General features: G+C 40.8%; 1 protein-coding gene across 7 annotated transcripts in view; it reads left to right on the forward strand.

Moving 5' to 3' along the window:
- SLC12A4 (solute carrier family 12 member 4) overlaps positions 1-17,172 on the forward strand; it is a 47,065-nt gene extending 29,893 nt beyond the window's left edge. For 5 of the 7 annotated variants that reach the window (XM_041458598.1, XM_041458600.1, XM_041458602.1 and 2 more), the window contains 17 exons: positions 1,720-1,934; positions 2,839-3,003; positions 3,082-3,180; positions 4,789-4,846; positions 5,542-5,716; positions 6,121-6,239; positions 6,720-6,818; positions 7,135-7,254; positions 7,998-8,102; positions 9,070-9,238; positions 10,485-10,680; positions 11,347-11,516; positions 11,692-11,823; positions 11,920-12,027; positions 12,688-12,872; positions 15,581-15,714; positions 16,023-17,172. In XM_041458598.1, the coding sequence (XP_041314532.1) occupies positions 1,720-1,934; positions 2,839-3,003; positions 3,082-3,180; positions 4,789-4,846; positions 5,542-5,716; positions 6,121-6,239; positions 6,720-6,818; positions 7,135-7,254; positions 7,998-8,102; positions 9,070-9,238; positions 10,485-10,680; positions 11,347-11,516; positions 11,692-11,823; positions 11,920-12,027; positions 12,688-12,872; positions 15,581-15,714; positions 16,023-16,114 (2,341 nt within the window). In that variant the 3' untranslated portion in view covers positions 16,115-17,172. Of the gene's footprint in view, positions 1-1,719; positions 1,935-2,838; positions 3,004-3,081; positions 3,181-4,788; positions 4,847-5,541; positions 5,717-6,120; positions 6,240-6,719; positions 6,819-7,134; positions 7,255-7,997; positions 8,103-9,069; positions 9,239-10,484; positions 10,681-11,346; positions 11,517-11,691; positions 11,824-11,919; positions 12,028-12,687; positions 12,873-15,580; positions 15,750-16,022 lie in introns of all 7 variants that reach the window. The other 2 variants (XR_005954408.1, XM_041458599.1) reach the window with 2 other exon arrangements.
- The last annotated feature ends 3,569 nt before the right edge of the window (positions 17,173-20,741 follow it).

Genomic DNA, 20,741 nt, shown 5'->3' on the forward strand with positions numbered 1-20,741 from the left:
TCCAATATTTTTAGCTGTTTATAATGTCAGTGTGCAGAGCTCATGGAACTGAAGTTTCTTAGGATAAAATGAACATATTATTACATTTTTAAGCTGTTTTGGTAGAAGGAAGTCTCGTGGTGAGGCTGATGGAGGCTGACACTGCTCTGCTTCCTGCAAAGCCAATCCAGTCTCTTGGCCTGCAGCTGTTGGGATATGAGTGATGGTGTTGCTGGGTTATTTTGAGTTCTCAGGGAGCAGTTTGGCAGGTCCCTTTTCCCCAGGCCAGTCAGACACCACATGCTGCCCTTGTGGCTGGAAATTTGTGGTGTGGTCAAATCCTTGAGAGACGGGCACCTCTTGGGAATGTGATGTGGGGCTGTGTGAGGCTCCACGAAAGCTTTCCCTGCTCTGTGAGGAAACTTTCCCTGCCCTGGACCCATCAGGAGCTCCTTGGCATGTTGGCAGCTAAACATGGAATCAGCTTCTTGAACTCAGGGCTGGAGCAGCAGTAATGTGGATGTATGTGTTTTACCAGGAATGCAAACTGTGTTTTCTGATACTGCTGACAAGAGATGAATGGAATGGAAATAGGGGAGTTGGATCTGCATAATTATTCACATCTTGAAATGCTTTGCCCATAACTAAGTACTTGCAGCTCTCAAGTGTTCCCTTGGGGTATTTAAGGCCCAATGATTATAGTGTTTTACAACAGTGAAGGTTTACATCAGTAAAAGTAAAACAATGTCTCTACATTCCCCTCATTATCTCTTAGATTGTTCTTGAATGTTTTCCCTATATTTCTTCTTGGAGTGTAATCCTTTTATTTTTTTTCCTGAAGTAACAAGATAGTGTATTTACTTTTAATTTTGTAGGGGAAGGCTTCTTGGAAGTTACAGTTCACAGGCTTGCAAACCGTGCAAAAACAGCCCTGTGTTTTCCATTTTCCTGTCTTCAGTGATCAATAGGACCTGTGAAACGATTAAAATGGAATTAAAATTAAATAAAATTAAAATGAAAGAAGCTTTATTTTCTTGTGGGTGTTTTCTGACAGTGGGAAGAAAAGCTGAATGAACTTTAAGGAGCAGGAAGCTGTTACATTGCATCACTGTCTGGTGGAATTGACTTCAGACAAGTGGAATAAAAATTTTTCAGTGCTGAAATAAATGATGTTTCTGGTTAGATGAAACACAACAGGCAGTGGAGGATTTTAGCAATTAAGGACAGTATCTGCTGACAAGAAGATCCTTTGCTTATTGTGATTTTATTATATATTCTTACTTCTGAATCTAAAATGTCTATATTGCAATTCAAGTGTTGCAATATAGAAACTCGGCTAATGAGATTCCAAATATCTTTAGATATTCTAAGTATCTAGTAATTTGAGTTCTAGTACTCTTCACATTTCTTCCACTCCAGTAGTTTTGTTTAATAAAATAAAAGAAACCAATGCCAAAAACCAAAAAAACCCCAAAAGTTGTCTTAATTGTTCCCTTTTATTGTTTAACATAAATCAATCAAATTCCATAAATCAAAAAAGTAGCTTTATATTTCTGGCCCTTAAAGGGAGGAGATACAGTGTTTGTCATGCTACAACCTTGCTTTTGAAGGTGGGAAATGATGTAGCACAGTGGAGCCACTGGAAGTTTCCAGATGATATAAAAGAATAAATATGGGTAAGCCTGGACTTCATTTTCCCATTAACATCCAATAACTCTGGTGTTCATGTTTCCCTTCCAGGATTTGCATGTTGGGCAACAGGACTCTGTCAAGAGATCAGTTTGATGTTTGTGCCAAAACTGTAGTTAAGGATAACATGACTGTGGCCTCCAAGCTTTGGGAACTCTTCTGCCACAGCACAAACTTAACCACCGAACACTGTGATGAATATTTCCTAATGAACAATGTCTCGGAGATAGCAGGAATTCCAGGAGCTGCTAGTGGCATTTTAATAGGTATGGTAGAACATTTTTTTTTTTCCCTTAAAGAGGAGGCATGCTGAGCAGCTGAAATGGGTCAAATTCTTCCCTGCTGCTTAAGAAAAAAGGAATGAAGAAATGTAATTACAGTGAAGAAAATGATCTTCAATAAAGTCTTATAACCTTTAAAAACAGGAGATGGAACTTTTATCCTGATACAGTACTTGTCTCCTGAAAATTGATTAAATTTCCCTTGTTCATCTCATAATTTCAGCATGAAGTCATCTGTAATTTTAAGTTATACTAACATGAATAAGTTATTAAAATTTTTCAGAACTCTATAGTGACAGCTCTCTTCTTTTGACAGGTTAAGATTATGCCCTGAAAGATAGGAGTACTTGTATAGAAATAGTATGTCTCCTTCTTTGCCCACTCCTAATAAAGTATAATTGAAAAGTGTTCATTATTGAAATGAACACCAGAGAGCAGGTGCTGAGTGCCAAAGGTTCCCATTTCCACAGAAACCAGCAGTCTAGTTTCTAAGATTACAAGAAGACTCAGCATTTGTTAGTGAAATTTCAAATGCCGAACATATAATTCTGTAATTCTTCCACTAACTGAAGAACAAACCCATTTCTGTCTAGAAAACTGGTTGATATTGCTTTGTATTCTCTGAGCTACTGTGTTGTATGGTGGCTCATAAAAATATTTAGTGTATTTCTTTGGGTTGAAGTAGGTATGAGGTTAAAAGAATGTTACATTTAGTAATAATAAAGTTTAAATTGCTTAGACTTCTGTAGACTATTGATACATGTTTGTGGTTTTCCTGTGTTGATCACTGAATTGCATTTGTAATCCTCAGTTGTAAACCCATTATAATGAGAACAGGTTTGAACTGAAACATGCTTTTCTTTTCTGTGGTCTGATAATAACCTTGAAGATAACTTATGGAGCAATTATTTGGAGAAAGGAGAGATACTGGAGAGAGCACATCAGCCCTCTGTGGATGTGGCAGGCCAGAAGAACAACCTGCACCTGTACGTGCTCTCAGATATCACCACGTCGTTCATGGTGCTGGTTGGCATCTTCTTCCCTTCAGTGACTGGTGAGATGCTGGCATGAGGGGGCTGCTGGGGCTCTGAGCTTCCTCCTGCCCTGTGATCTTACCAAAATGTGCTTTCAGGTATCATGGCTGGTTCAAACAGATCAGGGGACCTCAAAGATGCACAGAAGTCCATCCCTGTTGGAACCATTCTTGCCATTGTCACCACATCACTAGTCTGTATCCTTTTCAAATTACTGGAGTGCTGGGACATTGCATCGGATTTCTGGAGCTGCTTTCAGCTCACCAAATTGTCAGTGCGAGTATGATTGGCCAGTGAGGGGAAAACCCCAAAACAACAGAACATTAATCCTAGAGCTCAAAGAATTGTAATTATTACCCCGTTACTTTCCATCCCCTTTTTTTGTGGTGGGTTCTTTTCTTTTCCGTTCCCATTGCTGTTCTTTGCTACACAGTGATCTCTAGCTTTTCATGCTGCTGGTGTACTTGGAGATTTTTTTTTTAAGGTTGCAGTGAGACTTTTAAGATGAGGGGAGACTTTAATAGGAGAGTTCATAAATTTCAGTTCCTTTTCTAAAAAAAAAAAAAAAAGCCTTTTCTTTGGAGTGACTTTAAGGAATATAGGTTTTCTTGAACATTTTAGAACAAGATAAACTGGAGTCAGAAATTAGACAGTGTTCCGAAGCATTTTTTCAGCTCCTCAGGGCTTGGGGCAACAGGAGCTTTGCTTAGGAAAGACTGTCTTCATCTCTGCTCTCCTGCTTAAGAAGAGATGAGCCAAGATCTTTCAGCTTTATCTAGCTCTTGGTGTCCTAAGAGACAATTTATCAACATAGAAAACTAAAAAAAATAAGTCTAAAGAGTTTTCTGAATCAGTTTCACCAAAAGTCAGCTGGCTGCGACGGTGACTCTCCTGGAAATTCTGCTGTTTCATTCCTGGTTTCTGCCAAAGCTTGCCAAGCTGTAAATCAGGACGCAGCTTGCTTGTCCCAGCTCTTTAGCAGTGCAGCATTTCCCTGCTGTCACTTTGGGAACTGACCCTGTACCAAGAAGTCAGCATTTCCTGTGGATGTAATAAATATTAAAAGAGGTCCCAGCTTTAACCCCCAGCACTGCTGGCAGTTCTGGCCTCACCCAGTGGGTGACTGGATGTGTGTCCCTGTTCCTGCTGCACCAGGGTGACACTGTCACTTTCAGGAGCAATGTTTCTCTTGTGATTGCAGTTTGTAACTTATAGTTGCATCTCAGGGGTAGAATTCAAGATTTAACCATTTGTGTGAACTTAATTCACGAGGTCAAAAACTTTACTGGAATGCCAGATCCAAAAAGCCTGAGGTATTTTGTACTCCGCAATGCAGAAGCAGTACAGTTAATAACAAACCTAATAGCCAAAGACTTATTGGTGATGTGAATGCCAGCAGAGATACAAAAAAAAAGAATGTGCAAGGTAATGGTTTGCTGTATGTTCAAAATATCAAACACAGGAGAAGGAGAGAGAAAAGAAAGATTTTAATATCAGCTTCTGTACTAGCAGAAGATTAAACTGACCTTTTAGTATAAAAATGCTTCATTTGATTTTTTCTCCTTTTTCATAGCATTTAAACCTGTCCTTTTTTAAAAACTGAAATTTAGAAGAAGCTTTCTTTGTAGCATTAGGAGATGCTTGTGAGCAGTGAGACATTAATTTCCTTGCCAGCTTTACCATGTACTTGTGGAGAAGCTGGAGTGCAAGTGCCACAGGATGGAGGCACATACTGTCCTTTCCACAACACTTTCACCTGCCATGTCTAAATAAATTCTAGTTCCTTAGCACACTCTGTCCTCCAGACTTCAGTTGTGTGTTATTATTTGGAGCCTGCATAGAAGGTGTTGTCCTGAGAGATAAGTAAGTGTTACTGCTTTAATGCTCTCCTTTGTTTTACTTTTTTTTTTTTGCAGTGTAGGTGTTTTCTTGCCTGTTTTCTCTGTGTGCCCCACTCCTCCCCTAGTTGTTTTTTTCTTGATAATTTATTTTTAAAAACATTTAAAATTTTTTTTTTACTTCTGGATGCCTTTTAAACCATATTTGTATGTAAATTGTAAGCACAGTTTTGGGAATCTTCTTATATTCCATTTGATATTTTCTGACATGGCACCCTGTGTCTTAGTTCTTATTATATTCCATTTGATATTTTCTGACATGGCACCCTCAGATTTTCCATCCTGTGTCTTAGTTCTTGCATCTTTTTTGTAATTGTAAAAAATAATGTGATAATAACACAATAATTTTAAAATATGTATAATGAAAAGAAATGTTGAAATCAAGCTGCAGACACTTCCAATCTGTATATCAGAAGTAACTGAGATTTGCTACTTTTTGTGTTCTCTAGTTAAGAAAATAATATAGTATTATTAGTAATACAGTACAACATATTAAAAATATGGCATTATTAATAATAGTATTTAAATGACATGCTAAAAGTGACCTGAAAACCCGAAAGATGAGTCTCAAAATAGTCCTTAGAGTATGAATGCCTGAGTATGTTCCTGCTGAGTGCCTGGGCTGTTCCTGATGAGTGCCTGGGCTGTTCCTGCCCGCAGGTTCGGCGACGCGGTGAACAAGAACTTGGTGGTGGGCACGCTGTCGTGGCCCTCGCCCTGGGTCATCGTCATCGGCTCCTTCTTCTCCACCTGTGGGGCAGGGCTGCAGAGCCTCACCGGGGCGCCCCGGCTGCTGCAGGCCATCGCCAAGGACAACATCATCCCTTTCCTCTGGGTTTGTACCTTGGAAAGCCTTGCTGCTCGTGCCTCGCCAGCTGCCTGACTTCATGCCCTTAAAATCAGATTTATTCTCCCTGGTTTGCCCAGCACTGAAGTGAGGGGCAGTATTTTTTATTTTGATGGGTTTTTTTCTTTTGTTGAAAACAAAGAATACTTTGAAGGATTTTTTAACTAGACTTAGGGGGTAATTTTATCAAGAAGTTTAGCATCTAATTTTTTAAACCATGGCAAGCCATTAGGATAATTTGACTCCTTGCTCTAGAGAAGGAAGTATTACTTCCTTCCTTACTAACAGGAGAATTACTGTTGATTTTAAAAAATGTAGTTTTCTTTTTTCCCATTACATAATTCCCATTATGAAATACCAGGAAGATATGCTTAATGTTTCTGTTTCTTCAGATCTTTGGTCATGGAAAAGCAAATGGTGAACCGACGTGGGCTCTTCTGTTAACAGCATTAATTGCTGAGCTGGGAATCCTTATTGCTTCACTTGACATGGTGGCTCCAATTCTCTCAATGTAAGAAAGAACTGGTTGCTGTCTTGGGGGGGAATAGAAATATTCTTGAGTTTTGCTAGTTTGGTTGTCTTTCAGAGCTGTATCTTAAACCAGTAAAGCAAATTCCCAGAGCCTGAGTTCCACTTCTGTAATTTCTATGAGTGCTCTGACTTCAGGCTCTACACATAAATCTATTTGTTTCTGCTCTGGAGTATTCTTTGAATGAGCAAGTTTTTATTATGTTTTTATTCGGTTTGAAAAAACATTTTAATCACAGAACAATGACGGCATTATGTTGTGAACAGATCTAACTTGATCCAATTAAAAAATTGTTCTAGCTACTTTATGCTGATAGTTCAGGCTAATAAAAATCAGAGGGGTGGAGGTACACTGCATGGGACAGGGCAGCAGCGTTTTGACTTGAAATCAATCAGGTAATCATAATATATGCCAGGATCTATAAATGTGCATGCTAAAAGGTTTTGCACTTCTGTTTTTCAGGTTTTTCTTGATGTGTTACCTCTTTGTTAATCTTGCATGTGCAGTCCAGACACTTCTGCGAACCCCGAACTGGCGGCCCCGCTTTAAATACTACCACTGGTGAGTGGAGGGCTGGCACCTCACTGAGCCTGCAATCTGCACCTGAGCACCTTCTCCAGGAGGGCAGGGAGCATCTTTTATTGCTCTGGGTATCAGTTGTACCCAACAGCCAGACTCAAATATGTCATGGCACAAGAGTTTCATTTTAACAACAGGATACTGAAACGGGTGGGACTGGGAAGATCCAGTGGAGGCTTTGTTTTCACTGCCAGTTCAGCACAGACTGTTTAAATAAAAAAGGGCAAGAATGTAATTGACTTGTTTTTTTAAGCTTTTCTGCCCCAGTGCTTATTAATATTTTTGCTTTTCGTTTTAGGGCCCTCTCATTTTTAGGCATGAGTATTTGCCTGGCACTGATGTTCATTTCATCGTGGTATTATGCTTTGGTAGCTATGCTTATTGCAGGCATGATTTACAAGTACATTGAATACCAAGGGTAAGTATTAACTGGATAAGAAAGGGTAAGAGGGAGGCAGGATCTCTTTAATGAATTATCTCTAGAGTCTTCAAATTTGGAAAAGGAACTGTCCAGAGATGATTTGGAGGGCTTTCCTTAGTAGTTAATTTTTGTTTTCATTATTTTACTGTGTCACTGCTAAGCAAAAGCCCCTGAAATACTTTGTTGTTAAGCCTCTAAAGGTGTTAGGTGAAACATTAATCACAGGAAGCAGAAAGCTGGTTGGAATATATCTGCTGTGTACTGCACATGATTACTTCAGACTCAGAACACCTGATGCCAACCATTATATTCCAATTTATCTGCTGCCAAGGTCTGTCTAGAACAGTTCTTGTAAAGTTGAATTGACTGCTTGGGTTGCTGGAGATCAGCATTGGATGGAGTCAGGCTGTAGTGTGGCTTTCTAACTTAATTTGGCTGATTAACTAAATAGGGTATTGAAATGTCAGATATTTGTATACGCTTGGGAAGCATTCTCTGTAGTGTTGATTACAAATTAAGCCCAGAATGGTGGTTCATCATATATATTTTACTGAAACATTTCACTTCTCTTATGTGATCTGTGATATTGCAGACATTCATGCACAAATTATAAATGTAGATGGCATACGTGTCATGTTATTAAAGTCACTGTAAGGTGCTCAGATCTCTATAATCTGATGTAAGTGTGCAGGTGAGTGCTGCTGGAGCCATGTGGTGGCTGAAGTGTTTGTTCTTCACAGTGCAGAGAAGGAGTGGGGTGATGGCATCCGGGGCCTGTCGCTCAGCGCAGCCAGATACGCCTTGCTCAGGCTGGAGGAGGGCCCTCCACACACCAAGAACTGGAGGTACTCACCCTGCACTGATGAAATGGCTGGCATGGCTATCTGCTTACACTCAAAGAATTAAACTGGACTCCAAACAAGATGTGTGAATGAATTTAAATGCCCACGATATTTAAAAAAGTGTTGAGTTTGCAGTAAGCTGTCCTGTCACTGCCAAGCTGTCACTGTGTGGACCCTGTATGGGCAGACCTTTAGTGCCCTTTGGATCTTTAACTGAACTCCAAATTGGTGAATTCAGAAGTGGATCCTGGGGAAACCGGAGGTCTGTGAGTACAGAGGTGTAGAGGCCAGGAAACGAGCAGTGGCCCACATTCTTCCTTCTGATGTCATCCCTTCTTGGTGTTGAAAACAGAGTGGGCAAGAACCCTCTTCTTGGCTGGGCATTACACAACCCTTGGGCTCTGAACAAGAGCAGTGGGAATCTATCAAAGACAGAGTTTATAAATCTTTCTATACTTGCTCAGCCAGACAGGCAGCAACTCGATTGATTGTGTAGCAATACCTTAAGGAACAGTAGGCAGGTGGGATCTGTGTTTAGATGGAAATATTTGTGTTTTCCATGTGCCAAGTTTCTGGAGACATAATACAGATATTTTCTTGGCACAAGTACCCAGAAAGATCTGGGAGAACAGCCCTACAGTATGAACACTATGTGGGCTCCAATAGTACTTAAAAGAGCCTTGAAAAGCATGCCTGTAAATAAAACACTAATGCAAGCCTCTCAAGCTGAGCATATCAGCAGGTTTTATTACTCTCAGCATGATGCAGCAGCAGAATTCCCACAGTTTCACATTTACTTTTAACCAAGAGAAACAAAATATTAAGTAAAACCCCTCGAATGTGTGAGAGACAGAATGTTTCACAGTTAGTAATATTCAAGCGCAATATAAGTGATGAGAGGCAGTTTTTTTACATCTGTTATTGTTAATACTTAAGTTAAAAAATATATTGTCTTTTTTATTTTCTCCAGGCCTCAGTTGCTGGTGCTTCTGAAACTTGATGAAGATTTGCATGTAAAATACCCTAGACTGTTAACATTTGCATCCCAGCTGAAAGCTGGTAAAGGTTTGACTATCATAGGATCAGTCATCCAAGGGAATTTCTTGGAAACTTATGGAGAAGCCCAGGCTGCTGAGCAGGTCAGTGTCCTAAATACTGAAGTAGAAAGTGAGTGGGCAGGTCATGCAAAATTTTGTTTCATAACCATACGTGGAAAAAAACATCTTAATAAGGCTTCCATGAGACACAGAACAAGTTCAGCAGTGCTGCAGCTGTTCAGTAAGGGACTTGCATACATGTTTCAGCTGCCAGTTGTGCCTTTGGGAATGCAGATCAATGCTCACCATTGTAAACAGCCTTACTGCATAAAACTGCCTTCATTTATAGGAAATAATGACTGTAGAAGTTCCTGTATGCTGCTTAATGGAGGCAAGAGGACTATTTAGTTTTCTGAATATTCCAAGTAAAAAGTTTTTTATGGAAAGAATGATAAAGTACTAGAATGGTCTGCCTGGGGAGGTGGTGGAGTCACCATTCCTTGATGTGCTTAAGAAAAGATTGGATGTGGCACTGGGTGCCATGGTTTAGTTGAGCTGGTGTTAGGGCATGGGTAGTACTTGGTGATCTTAAAGGTCTGTTCCAACCTAGTGATTCTGTGATTTCAGTAGCTGTTAAACTTAGCAAATGTGTTCTTTTTCAGTGAGTTGATAAATTTATTGCAAAAAACATTGAAGGATGGTCCTGAAATTTTTAAAATAGATTACTTAATCTTCCTCATTGTGTAAACATGACATCATACACTGTGCTATATAGATGTAAACAGGGCTATTTGCTTTCTTCCCCAGAGGCTTTTTCTGTAGGAAAATTGTTACAAAAGGAAAACTAATTCATTAAACTGTTGATCAAGTTTATTTAGTTTTTAAACTAATAAAAGGTATACTTGCTGGTGTGTGGGATTTGGTGCTTATATTTGTAAATTTAATATAACACAGCATGTTATGTGGGAATCTGAAACTGGAAATCCAAATGAAGTCAATTTGCCTAGGGTTTAAAAATGTGAGTGTTACAGGATTAGAAAATGGGAAGTAAAATAATAACACAGATATCACTATCTATGAATAAGATGATACCACAGACCAAAAAATCCTTACTTTAATCTGTTAGAAATGCTGATGTTTGGAAAGAAACTGTGTTTTAAACAAGTGGGTATTTTCTCTTTTTTATGAAGGAAATCTGATGAGCAGAACTTCTCATTGTAATATGCTTTACCTATGGACATGTGAACCAGGAATTTACATTGTAATTTCATGATAGAGAAACATTCTGTCTATAAAGGAGTTCCTTTTGGAAAGGAAAACTGAGATTTTTTCCTTGTCTGTCTTCCAGACTATTAAGAATATGATGGAAATAGAGAAGGTTAAAGGATTTTGTCAAGTAGTTGTAGCCAATAAAGTTCGAGAAGGAATTGCTCACTTGATCCAGTCCTGTGGACTCGGTGGCATGAAGCACAACACTGTGGTTTTGGGGTGGCCCTATGGCTGGAGACAGAGTGAAGATCCAAGGTCTTGGAAGACATTTATAGGTGAGCTTTAAAGGTTTGGTGTGATCAGACATTGTGAACAGAGGTGTTCACAATGGGATTTTAACAGAATCCTTGTAAGATTGGTTTTGAGTTTGTCTTTTTTTCTAGTATTGATGGAGAAGCAGGTATTTTCTCACAAAACTGCTCTGTTTGAAATACCTGTTCCTTTAGGTAAAAGACCTAAGAAAGATCTTCAAAGATTAATCTAGCAGCTAAAACTCATGTGTCTAATGAATGCTTAAAAAATTATAGGCTTGAGACATGCTGGTTTTGTGGCAAACTGTAATTTGTTTCCTAGATAATCTCTGTTTTGTCAGTGGTTCTAACCTATCCTTCCCTAGTGGATAACACTCTCCTTGCTTCTATCTCTCTCCTTCTACTCTGGTCCAGTTACTTAATCCAATCAGAGCAGATGCTGTCTCCTCATACTTAGCTTTGAAGGTGCTTTACTTTACAGTGTGAAATAATGCTTGTGTTCCTGTGAGTCTGCTTTTCCCTGGCTTTGTCACTTGGTCTGACCTGTCTGTGCAAGCCTTGCTGTACATACTTTTCTTTATTTAAGTGGTGACTTTATGGTCTGCTGACACTTGGTCAGTGAGTGGCATTTTTTTAACCATAAATGACTTGCAGAATTGGAAGTAACTGTGTTCTTCCCCTCCTGGGCAGGTACTGTTCGCTGCACAACTGCAGCTCATCTGGCTCTGCTGGTTCCCAAAAATGTCTCTTTCTACCCCAGCAACCATGAGCGTTACAACGAAGGCAACATTGATGTGTGGTGGATTGTGCATGATGGAGGCATGTTGATGTTGCTTCCTTTTCTTCTAAAACAGCACAAAGTAAGCAGCTACACAGAGAATGTTCCCCGCTTATTTCTACATTCTTTAGTTTAAAAACATGGTCCAGTTGTACAGCCTGTATTGATAAATGAGAATGGACATGTTGCTGAGTTTCTGTTTTGTAGAGCAAAATACTATTGGTTCAAATAACTGAGAGTTGGTGTTCCCTCACCAGGTTTGGAGAAAATGCAAAATGAGAATTTTTACTGTTGCTCAGATGGATGATAACAGCATCCAGATGAAGAAAGATTTGGCTACTTTCCTCTATCAGCTCCGAATAGAGGCAGAGGTAGAAGTGGTAGAAATGGTAAGGGAATTGAGCCCATTTTTCACTTTATTATGCACATGATGATGTATGGTTGTGACTTGATTACAAACACAATATTTGTTCTTATTTCTGCAGCACAATAGTGATATCTCAGCATATACTTATGAGAGAACTCTTATGATGGAGCAGAGATCTCAGATGCTGAGGCAAATGAGGCTGACAAAAACTGAGAGGGAAAGGGAGGTATGTCATTTGTGGTTGTTCTCTATGGGCTGCTGAGGGGGATGACACAAAGTGCCTTCCTAGCAGTGCGTTATGTAGCTGCTGCTTAAATTTAACTCCTGTGCTCTAAAGATGTAAGGAAATACTTTTAGTGTAGCTTTTTTTGTTCCCCAAAATTGCATGTAGTTCTTGTTTTTTTTCTTTATATGGGATATCCGGTATTTGTTTATAGCATATCCTGTTTTCTTACTGAAGATGTCTTTCCAGTTTGGACTTATAGGACACGTGACTGTGATGTCTATGACATGTAGCTATGAAAGATGATCCATCTTTTCTGCATGGGTTTGTTAAGCTTTTTTTTTTCTAGTTGTCAAAACTAAAAAACTTTTGGGCTGGTCTTGTCTGTTGTTCCTGACCATGTCATGACGTGAGCTGGACTGACATTTTTTCTTGTATAAATACAGGCTTCTGTCAGTCCAAATTCTGCTTGGCTTAAACCCATCAGAACTGTTAAAAGTCAGTTTGGTATGTAAGACTTTTGGCTAGGGCAGATGCCTGGCATCAGAACTCTCCTGAAGCCTAAATTGAGTGAGCAAAATAAATGTCTATAATTGTTTAAAGAGCACCAGAGAGCATAAAATAAAATCTCTGAGTTCACCTGGTCACTCATGTGCCCTCCAGGCTCAGCTTGTCAAGGACAGACATTCAATAGCACGTCTGGAGAGCCTCTACTCAGATGAGGAAGATGAGGGAGACCCTGTTCCTGAGAATATCCAGATGACCTGGACAAAAGAGAAATGTGATGCTGAGAAGCGGAACCGAGGCAGTGCTGTGGGAAGCTTTAGAGATCTCATCAGCATTAAGCCGTGAGTCTTGTCTAAGTCTACACTTTGCATCTCTTGAAGCTCTACATGTGCTGTGCTTTTAATTATCTTTTGTTTCCTAATCCTTGGTTTGGACTTGTGCTATAAACATTGAGACCTGGCTGTGAAAAGACAGCAGTTAGCATCCCCAGAAACCTCTAACACATCCCTCAATATTTCACTTGGTATAGCCAAATGCTAAATTGGAACTGTTAAATCCTGTGACAACTTCCCTACTGTCTCCCAAATCCCTCCATAAAACATACTGATAATTTCACTGATCTAATCAGAATTTAAAAAAAAGATGATAATTTCACCGTCTAGTGTGTAGTGTGGATGTTTAACCTGGAAAGAAAGAAGCTGTGGAGATGGTGATGAATGGCTTGGAGCAGCATCTGTGTGTGATAAACCCTCTGAGACTTGCTGCTGCAGGAGCACTGCCATGTAACAGCAGCTGGGGTACTACCACTGAAGAGTGAGAAGTAAAGGTCTATTTTGGCTTTGTGTAAAACTGTGTGAATCTCCTGTGACTTCTTTGATGTCCTACATCTCACATGAAGAGCTCAGTCAGTTCTGCATACTTGGCAAAGTTCCAGATTTTTTTTCCTCATAAATCAGAATTCAAATCTGTTTTAGACTGAATCATACTGTAGAAATTCTGCTGAATTTGGTGTTAACTACCTGTACTTTTTCCTCTTCCATGCTTTCAGAGGGTGGGAAATCTTGTAAGTTTGTTATTTAAATTAGAAGTACATTAAGATGGTTGAGAGGAAAGACTTAATTTTCTCAGATAAAAGCGGGAAAACTGTGTGTACTGATGGAAGAAAAGGCATAGAGTTGAGCATTCTTAGCAATGTTTTAAAGGGAGGAGGATTAGCTACTTAAGCTAAGTATCATTATAAGTAGGATGTAACAAACTACAGGAGTTGTCCTGACGAGAACTAAGGATAGAAAACAATTCCAGTCTGAACCTATTTTCTGAAGTGGAGTATGACACAAGCAGGAGGAAACATTACTCGTTTAGAGAAGCTCTCATTGCACAACACTGCTGGGATGTTAGTGCTGGCAGTTTCTGGGCACTAAACAAGCCCTTTCTTGTAGCCTACACCTTCAAATCACTGGGGAGATGCCAGTTTTAAATATCACCTTAGAGAAAACCACACGTTTAGCTTTCAGCTTCCTTTCCTAACTATATATAGCTAACAACTGTTATGTTCCTGCTGCTGTTTTTTTCTCACTTTCTGTAAACATAATCTGGCCTCAGTGTTGTCCCTGGCTTTCTGAAGCTGATGTGGTGAAGACAGAGGGTGTCCTTCCTCCAAATTAAATAAGAACATGAAGTAACAGAGAAGTAATTCACAGTGGGTAAATTATTCTGTTAGCATAATAAACATGGTTCTTCCCACCACATCTTTCTGTGCATATAAATAATTTCTTTGCAAATCTGAATATTCAGAAGAGCAGCAAGGTTACTAAAGAGTTTCACTCATGGTGTAAAGCTGAATCAATGAAAGCATAGATTCATATTTAATTTGTTTCTACTAATACTTATTTTTATTGCATTAAAATGAAGACAAAAACTCAAGTGGAAAAGCCTCAAAAGTATAAATATATTCTGATATGTAAACTTTGATAAGTTTATTTATTTCTGTATTCCTTTTTTGTTACCAAAATAATGGTTGATTTCCTGTAATAAGGAAGCATTCCCTGGCTTGAAATCTCCAAAGGTTACTTTTGAGTTTACTTTTGTTCCTGCATGAATTGATGTTATTTTGTGTTAATATATTCCAAATAATTAATGCTTTCATCCCTCTTAGCCTGGATTCTTATGGAGCAGATGTGTATGAGATTATCCTGCACCTATTTCCTTTTTCTCCCCTAATTTTTGAATAAATGGCTGCTCAAGTTTGACAGTGCGATTGAGATTTTAAGGACACCTGGGTAAAAGTGTTTCTTGCAAACAGCCAGGCAGAGAGGTTGATTAGTGTCATGAAGGAGAGCTTAACATCCTTATAATCCTCCAGAAAAGCCCCTTGCATCCAGCCTGTTCTGGGCTGCCATCCTGTGTTTCCCCATTAGGTGACTGCGGTCTCTAGTGGCTCAGCCTTTCTCTGGAGATGCCAGCTGCTGTTCAGCACCAGGAGGGAAGTGTGCTCCTGGCCAGTGTGGCTGAGCATGATGGTGCCAGGCTCCTGCTTGGTTCCCAGGCCACTGAGAGAGTTTGATGCTGGTTCCCAGGCCACTGAGAGAGTTTGATGCTGGTTCCCAGGCCACTGAGAGAGCTTGGTGCTGCTGGCTCTGGAGAGGTGCCTGTGCTGCCAGGGGTGAGGGCTCCTGGCAGGGCTGCCCGCATGGAGGGCCCTGCAGTCATGACTGTGCCTGGGTGAAGAGCACAGCCCCTCCTGCAACTGTGCTATAGTTTCTTATGCAACACTAAATCATCTTTATCAAGTATGCTTTTTGAAGAGCAGTGTAACTTTCTAAACTGGACTTGACTCCAGAGATCTTAAAACCAGCGGGCTAGCTGTATCTGAGTAAGTCTGGGAAATGTCTTTTGTATCTTCATCATAAAGTTTGAAGAAAATCACTGTGTTGAGTTGACATTTAGCAGGGTTTTTAGGAGATTTGAGTGGGGTTTTAGAGGACCTGTTTAATAATTCAGTGTTCAGAGGCGTGTTTCTAACGTAAGTCTGAATGTGCTTCTTCTCCAGGAACCAGTCTAATGTCCGAAGGATGCACACAGCAGTGAAGCTCAATGAAGTCATTGTAAATAGATCCCATGATGCCAGACTTGTGCTCCTCAACATGCCTGGTCCTCCAAAGAATACTGATGGAGATGAAAACTGTATCCTTTCAGGCAAGGCCTGGGCCACACAGAAGGTTTTTCTTTAATCTGTTCTCTTAAATTCATATGGCCACCAGTGCTGTTGAGGTGTAATATGTGATAAAGTTTTCCCTGAGTGCAGAATTCTGGCTTGTGGCTATAAGGTGGTAATTGCTTAAAGGAAAAAGTGCCACAAACTCACAGGATTTTGATCCTTAGAGGGGTACCTGCACTAAGTGAGACCAGAGCTGGGGGCTGTGAGCTGGCCCTGGTCTAACCCCTGTATATTTTGGTTTTGATGCTTTTTGTCCTTGACTTTACTGAAACAGACATGGAGTTTCTCGAAGTCTTGACTGAGGGTCTGGAGAGGGTACTGCTTGTGAGAGGTGGTGGCCGAGAAGTCATCACCATTTACTCCTGATTTAGAAGCTTCTAGCCCTGGTCTACATTTACCTTCTTGGCCATTACGGACATTCCAGTTTTAAACAGAGAAGAAAAAAAGGTTTTTTGCCTAACTTTCTCCTCATCCAGTCCTGTTCATTGTTTTTCCATTTGCAACATACATATCTTTTGGGATTGCAATATTTGTTACACCATCCAATTAGCAACATAAATTGTGAAGCTGCCACATTATTCAGTTTCTGCTTTGGTACCCCGGCATTTGTGCATGTAGTTTTAACACTAAACCTATTTTTAGTCAGCACTGCTATGTGCAGTATTTTTAGTAACTGTATGTAAAGTTAGGACATGAAAGCCAGTTACTGTAAAAAGATTTAAAAAGCTTTTTATATTAGGTTTGGGGGATAGAAGTGCATTATATAGCAGCTAGTTTCTGCTGAAGTTCAGCTATAAAGCATTTTCTAAGAGCACACTGAAGTAAGAGAGGACTGAAAAAGCTTTCCTTTTCTGGGTTTATTTCCAGAACTAAACTCTCAGTATTGGGTAAGAATTTATACTTTTAATACATTTATTGATAGAGATTTAAATAAATTATGTTGACATAGTTCAAATTATGTATGTAGCTTGCTATAAGTTTTGTTGCTTCTGAGACTTCAGGTTCTGTGAGGCCAGATCCCTATTTATTTTTGTATTTATTTGTCAGAAATATTGGATATGCAGATGCACACTGTTTAGGAGAGCAGAGATCTCACAATAAATTCTGAATCACCAGTGGATTGAAGGACCAGTCCTGTGCAGTTCTTCCATGCTTTAAATTTCTTGCAGACCATCCATCAAAAGTACTTTGGGCATGTTGGAGTCCCGTGTAGAGCCAGGTGCTGAGCTGCACGCACAGTGATGGGATTGCACAGGCACAGGGACCTGCTGCTTCATTGTATGCTTTATGCCCTCAGAGGGAAAAGAAGAAAAGAAGACCTATATTAACCATTAAGTCTCTGGAGATTTTATCAAGCCCATTAAATTGTACTTTATGTACAGAACATTCGTATTTTTTCAATAAAATGTTGCATACACTTTGAACCTGCTCTCTGTTCTGTGTGAGGGGTGGGTTGTGCAGGAGGAGCCTCTGCCCTGCCCTGCTCCAACACTGGCACTGCTGCACCCTCCAGGTGAGGGGCTGGGGCTGTGTTGGTGCTCACCCAGATGGCACAAGGCCTGCATGGGGTGTGTGTGTGTGAGGAGTGAAGGCTCTGGGGCACTGCCAGAACCCCCAGCACACAAACTCTGCACGTGTAGAATACTGCACACACACAAGCTGTACCCCCTCAAGAGTTCTGTGTGTGGGAGAGTGGTGATGCAAACCAGGGGCAGGTGAATAACATCCCAGGGACCTGGAAGAAAGGAAGGGATTGACGCATTTCTGTCCCATGGGCTCTGGCCAGGTGGTGTGCTTGTTCTGCTCTGGTGGTACTCCTGGGTGTTTCACTGATCACAGCTTGGTCGTTTGGCTGAGAGATGCAAATCTGAGAAACTATCCAGACTTTTATTTGAATAACTTAATAAAAATGCAGTTCATAGGAGTTTTATAGTTAAAGCCTGTTTGTTCTCTCTGTAAAGGACATACCTGATGGGATCAGGATGGTATTTATCTGTGCCAGGATCCCTTTGAGACAACAGCCAGGAAATACCTCTGGGGTGTGCTCTCTATTGGGTATTTTTTTATTTTAACAAGTCTTTGCTTTTTTGATTTTGAAAGCCAAAATTAATATCACGCTTTCAAACCAATGAAAAGAATAAAGCTTTCTTATTTGCAATTACTGTGCTATTTGTACAAATTATTTTTACATCTTCAGAGCACTGAGTAATGAAGTGCAAGTGTACAGCAATTTTGATAGTTAATACCTATTTGCAAACATTCTTTTATAGGAGTAATGATATGAAATCTTTTGTTCCTCAGACTTTTAGCAAATGTAGTCTCATTCAAGCACTCTAAGAAACATATACACCTTTTCCTTATGAAATTTTATGCAATTGGATGATGACTCCACCTCACAAAAGGATTTCAGTGCCATCTGTTACCTGACCCAAGTAATCTGTTTGTGGCTCATTGTGTTTTAACATCAAAGAAACCAAGTGAATCTCTTTACAAATACAGTAGATTGTTTTTTCAGAGGTGAATACAGACCATGGGGACTTAGAACCTTCACATTAATTCAGCATTGTGGTGACCCTAAGGATTTCATAGGTTCCAAATATGTAAGCCTTCATTACATGCAGAAGAAGGTTCATAATAAGCTCCTCTGAGACTTTGTTCACAGCACTGGAAACAAAGTAGTATGGAAAAGGTTGTGTAAGAGAAGATCGCTGAAAAAAAAAAAAGGTAATTTCTATCTGAGTCATCTTGTTTGAGGGTACCTGAATGGTCATCTTCCATTTTTGTTCCTATGCTAGGACCTTTTTTGTTAAGGAGATGAGAACATAGCAACTAAAATACAGTGTGGCAGAGCTGATTTAAACTCTTCACCCGTTGGTATGGGGAATTGCACTTAAAACATGAAGGGTGCACTTTAAAGAGTCGGTGAGTCGTTACAAAAATTCCTGTGGAAGCACGGGGATCACTGCAGTGGGAGAGATCACTGCAGTGTCAGAGATCCCTGTGCAGTGTCAGAGGTCACTCTGCAGTGTCAGAGATCACTGTGCAGTGTCAGACATCCCTGTGTAGTGTCAGAGATCACTGTGCAGTGTCAGAGATCCCTGTGCAGTGTCAGAGATCCCTTGCAGTCCGTTTCCCTGCGGGAAGCGCTCACCCCGCGCGGCCCCGCGGAGCGGCTCTGCCGTTCCCGCCGTGCCCGCCAGGGGGCGCTGGCCGCCGCCCGTGGCGCTCCCGGAGCGGCTCCGGCCGGGATTCCCGCTCCGCTCCGGGAGCGCTCCCTGCGTTCCGCGTGTGCGGACGGCCCCGCTCCGCTCCGGGAGCGCTCCCTGCGTTCCGCGTGTGCGGACGGCCCCGCTCCGCTCCGGGAGCGCTTTTCCCTGCTTTCTGCGTGCGCTGAGAGCCAACGAAACGTGCGAGGTTAAAAGAGTTCCATTTCCACTTTCCTCCTCCCCCGTCCCGTTTCCCATTTTCTCATCTGCGTCATCCGCAGTAATGTTTGCTTCTTCAGTAGTTCCCCCGGGAAGGGAAAAACTGCCTCGTGCTGTGCTCGGGAGGTCGTAGGTTCTCATTCCTTTCTGGAGTAATGATCCCCCCGCAGAGCCTCTGGCTCGGGTCAGATAGGGCATCTATAGGCAGATGCTGCCAATACGAAGTGCTGCTTTTCCCTGGGGAATGGTTCCCCCTTGCTCTGGATTTCCCGTGTCAGACAGCATAGGCAGACCCACAGCAGGTGGTGGGTTTTGGAAGAAAATTCCCCATGGGAGTCACAGTCTGTACTCTGCTCTCTGAACAGAATATACCCTGCTAGTGGACAGCTGACTAAAATTGAGTCCGTGGCTGGCAATATCTGTTCAAAATTCTCTCTCCACTCTTGAAATAATGCAGGTAGGGCTCTTGCTGGTGAAACACCATCATTAAGGGCACATCTTTTCCTCTAAACCCCTGCCGGTTCTGTGCTGGCACAAGCAGCTGTCCAGCCATGTAGCAATGGATGAGGCCGTGCTTGGCAGCAGGGTCGTGTTTTGCCTATTTAAACTGCAGCACTGGATGTGAGATAGATAGAACTTAAATGTCTGGCAAAGTCAGTCTTCATAAACTGATGCTTTTTAAGAACAAAAGAGACAATCCAGCACATATTTTGCCTGCCAGCTCCAAGCTGGGACATGTCCTTTTAATGTAACTTCTTCTCTTGCCAATAAAATACTACTGCTGGGAGAAGCCAATTTTGTCCATACATCTCCAGACATAAAGAACTCTCCACGGTTCAAACACAGCAGAGTATTGGAGGGATTTGAACCGTAGCTGTCACAGTGCAGGGGATGGATCACACTCGAAGGATTCAAGGGAAACACCAGCTTTGTATTTTGTAAAATGGGATTGGCCTGTCCTTGGTATGTCTGCACGAGGTCAGAGCAGTGAATCTGACTGAAAGTCCAACACAACCCAGACATCTGAGTTTCAAAAAGCAGTACCTTTGAAAAGCTCTCTCTTCAGCAAACTGAAATATTATTTAATTTAGTTGAGGTGAGCCTCCCCCAACAAATGCTGATTTCCATGTGCCTTCATACAAGAGTGCCTGTATTGTACAGACTGTGATTTATATCACACATGCTTATGATGTATTTGATGTTGTAAGTGCTAAAGACGAGCAGTTCCTCTCTGACAATTCAGTCCTCTGCACTGTGTGTAAACAAGAGGAAAAACCAGTAGCCAGCAGAGCACGTGAGAATAAAATAGTTTGTAGAAATTAAAAAAGAAAGAACCCAAAGTCAAGAAGCTTATGTGCAGCTCTGTTATTGTTTCTCAGTTTCTCATGATTGGTTTTTGAGAGTTCAGTTTTACTTGGGTTGGGCAGTTACTTCTACAGTAGACCCACTCTCAATCTGCAGTCAACAAGGATTATAAGAATCACAGCTTAAAACCAAGAGACATACATTCTAAATTCAAGGCTTTTTACAGGTAGCAAGGTAGCAAGTCATATAAATGCAGTATTTGT

Source organism: Pyrgilauda ruficollis, unplaced genomic scaffold (assembly GCF_017590135.1).
Source record: "Pyrgilauda ruficollis isolate IOZ18807 unplaced genomic scaffold, ASM1759013v1 scaffold13, whole genome shotgun sequence".
NCBI classification, from domain to species: Eukaryota; Metazoa; Chordata; class Aves; order Passeriformes; family Passeridae; genus Pyrgilauda; species Pyrgilauda ruficollis.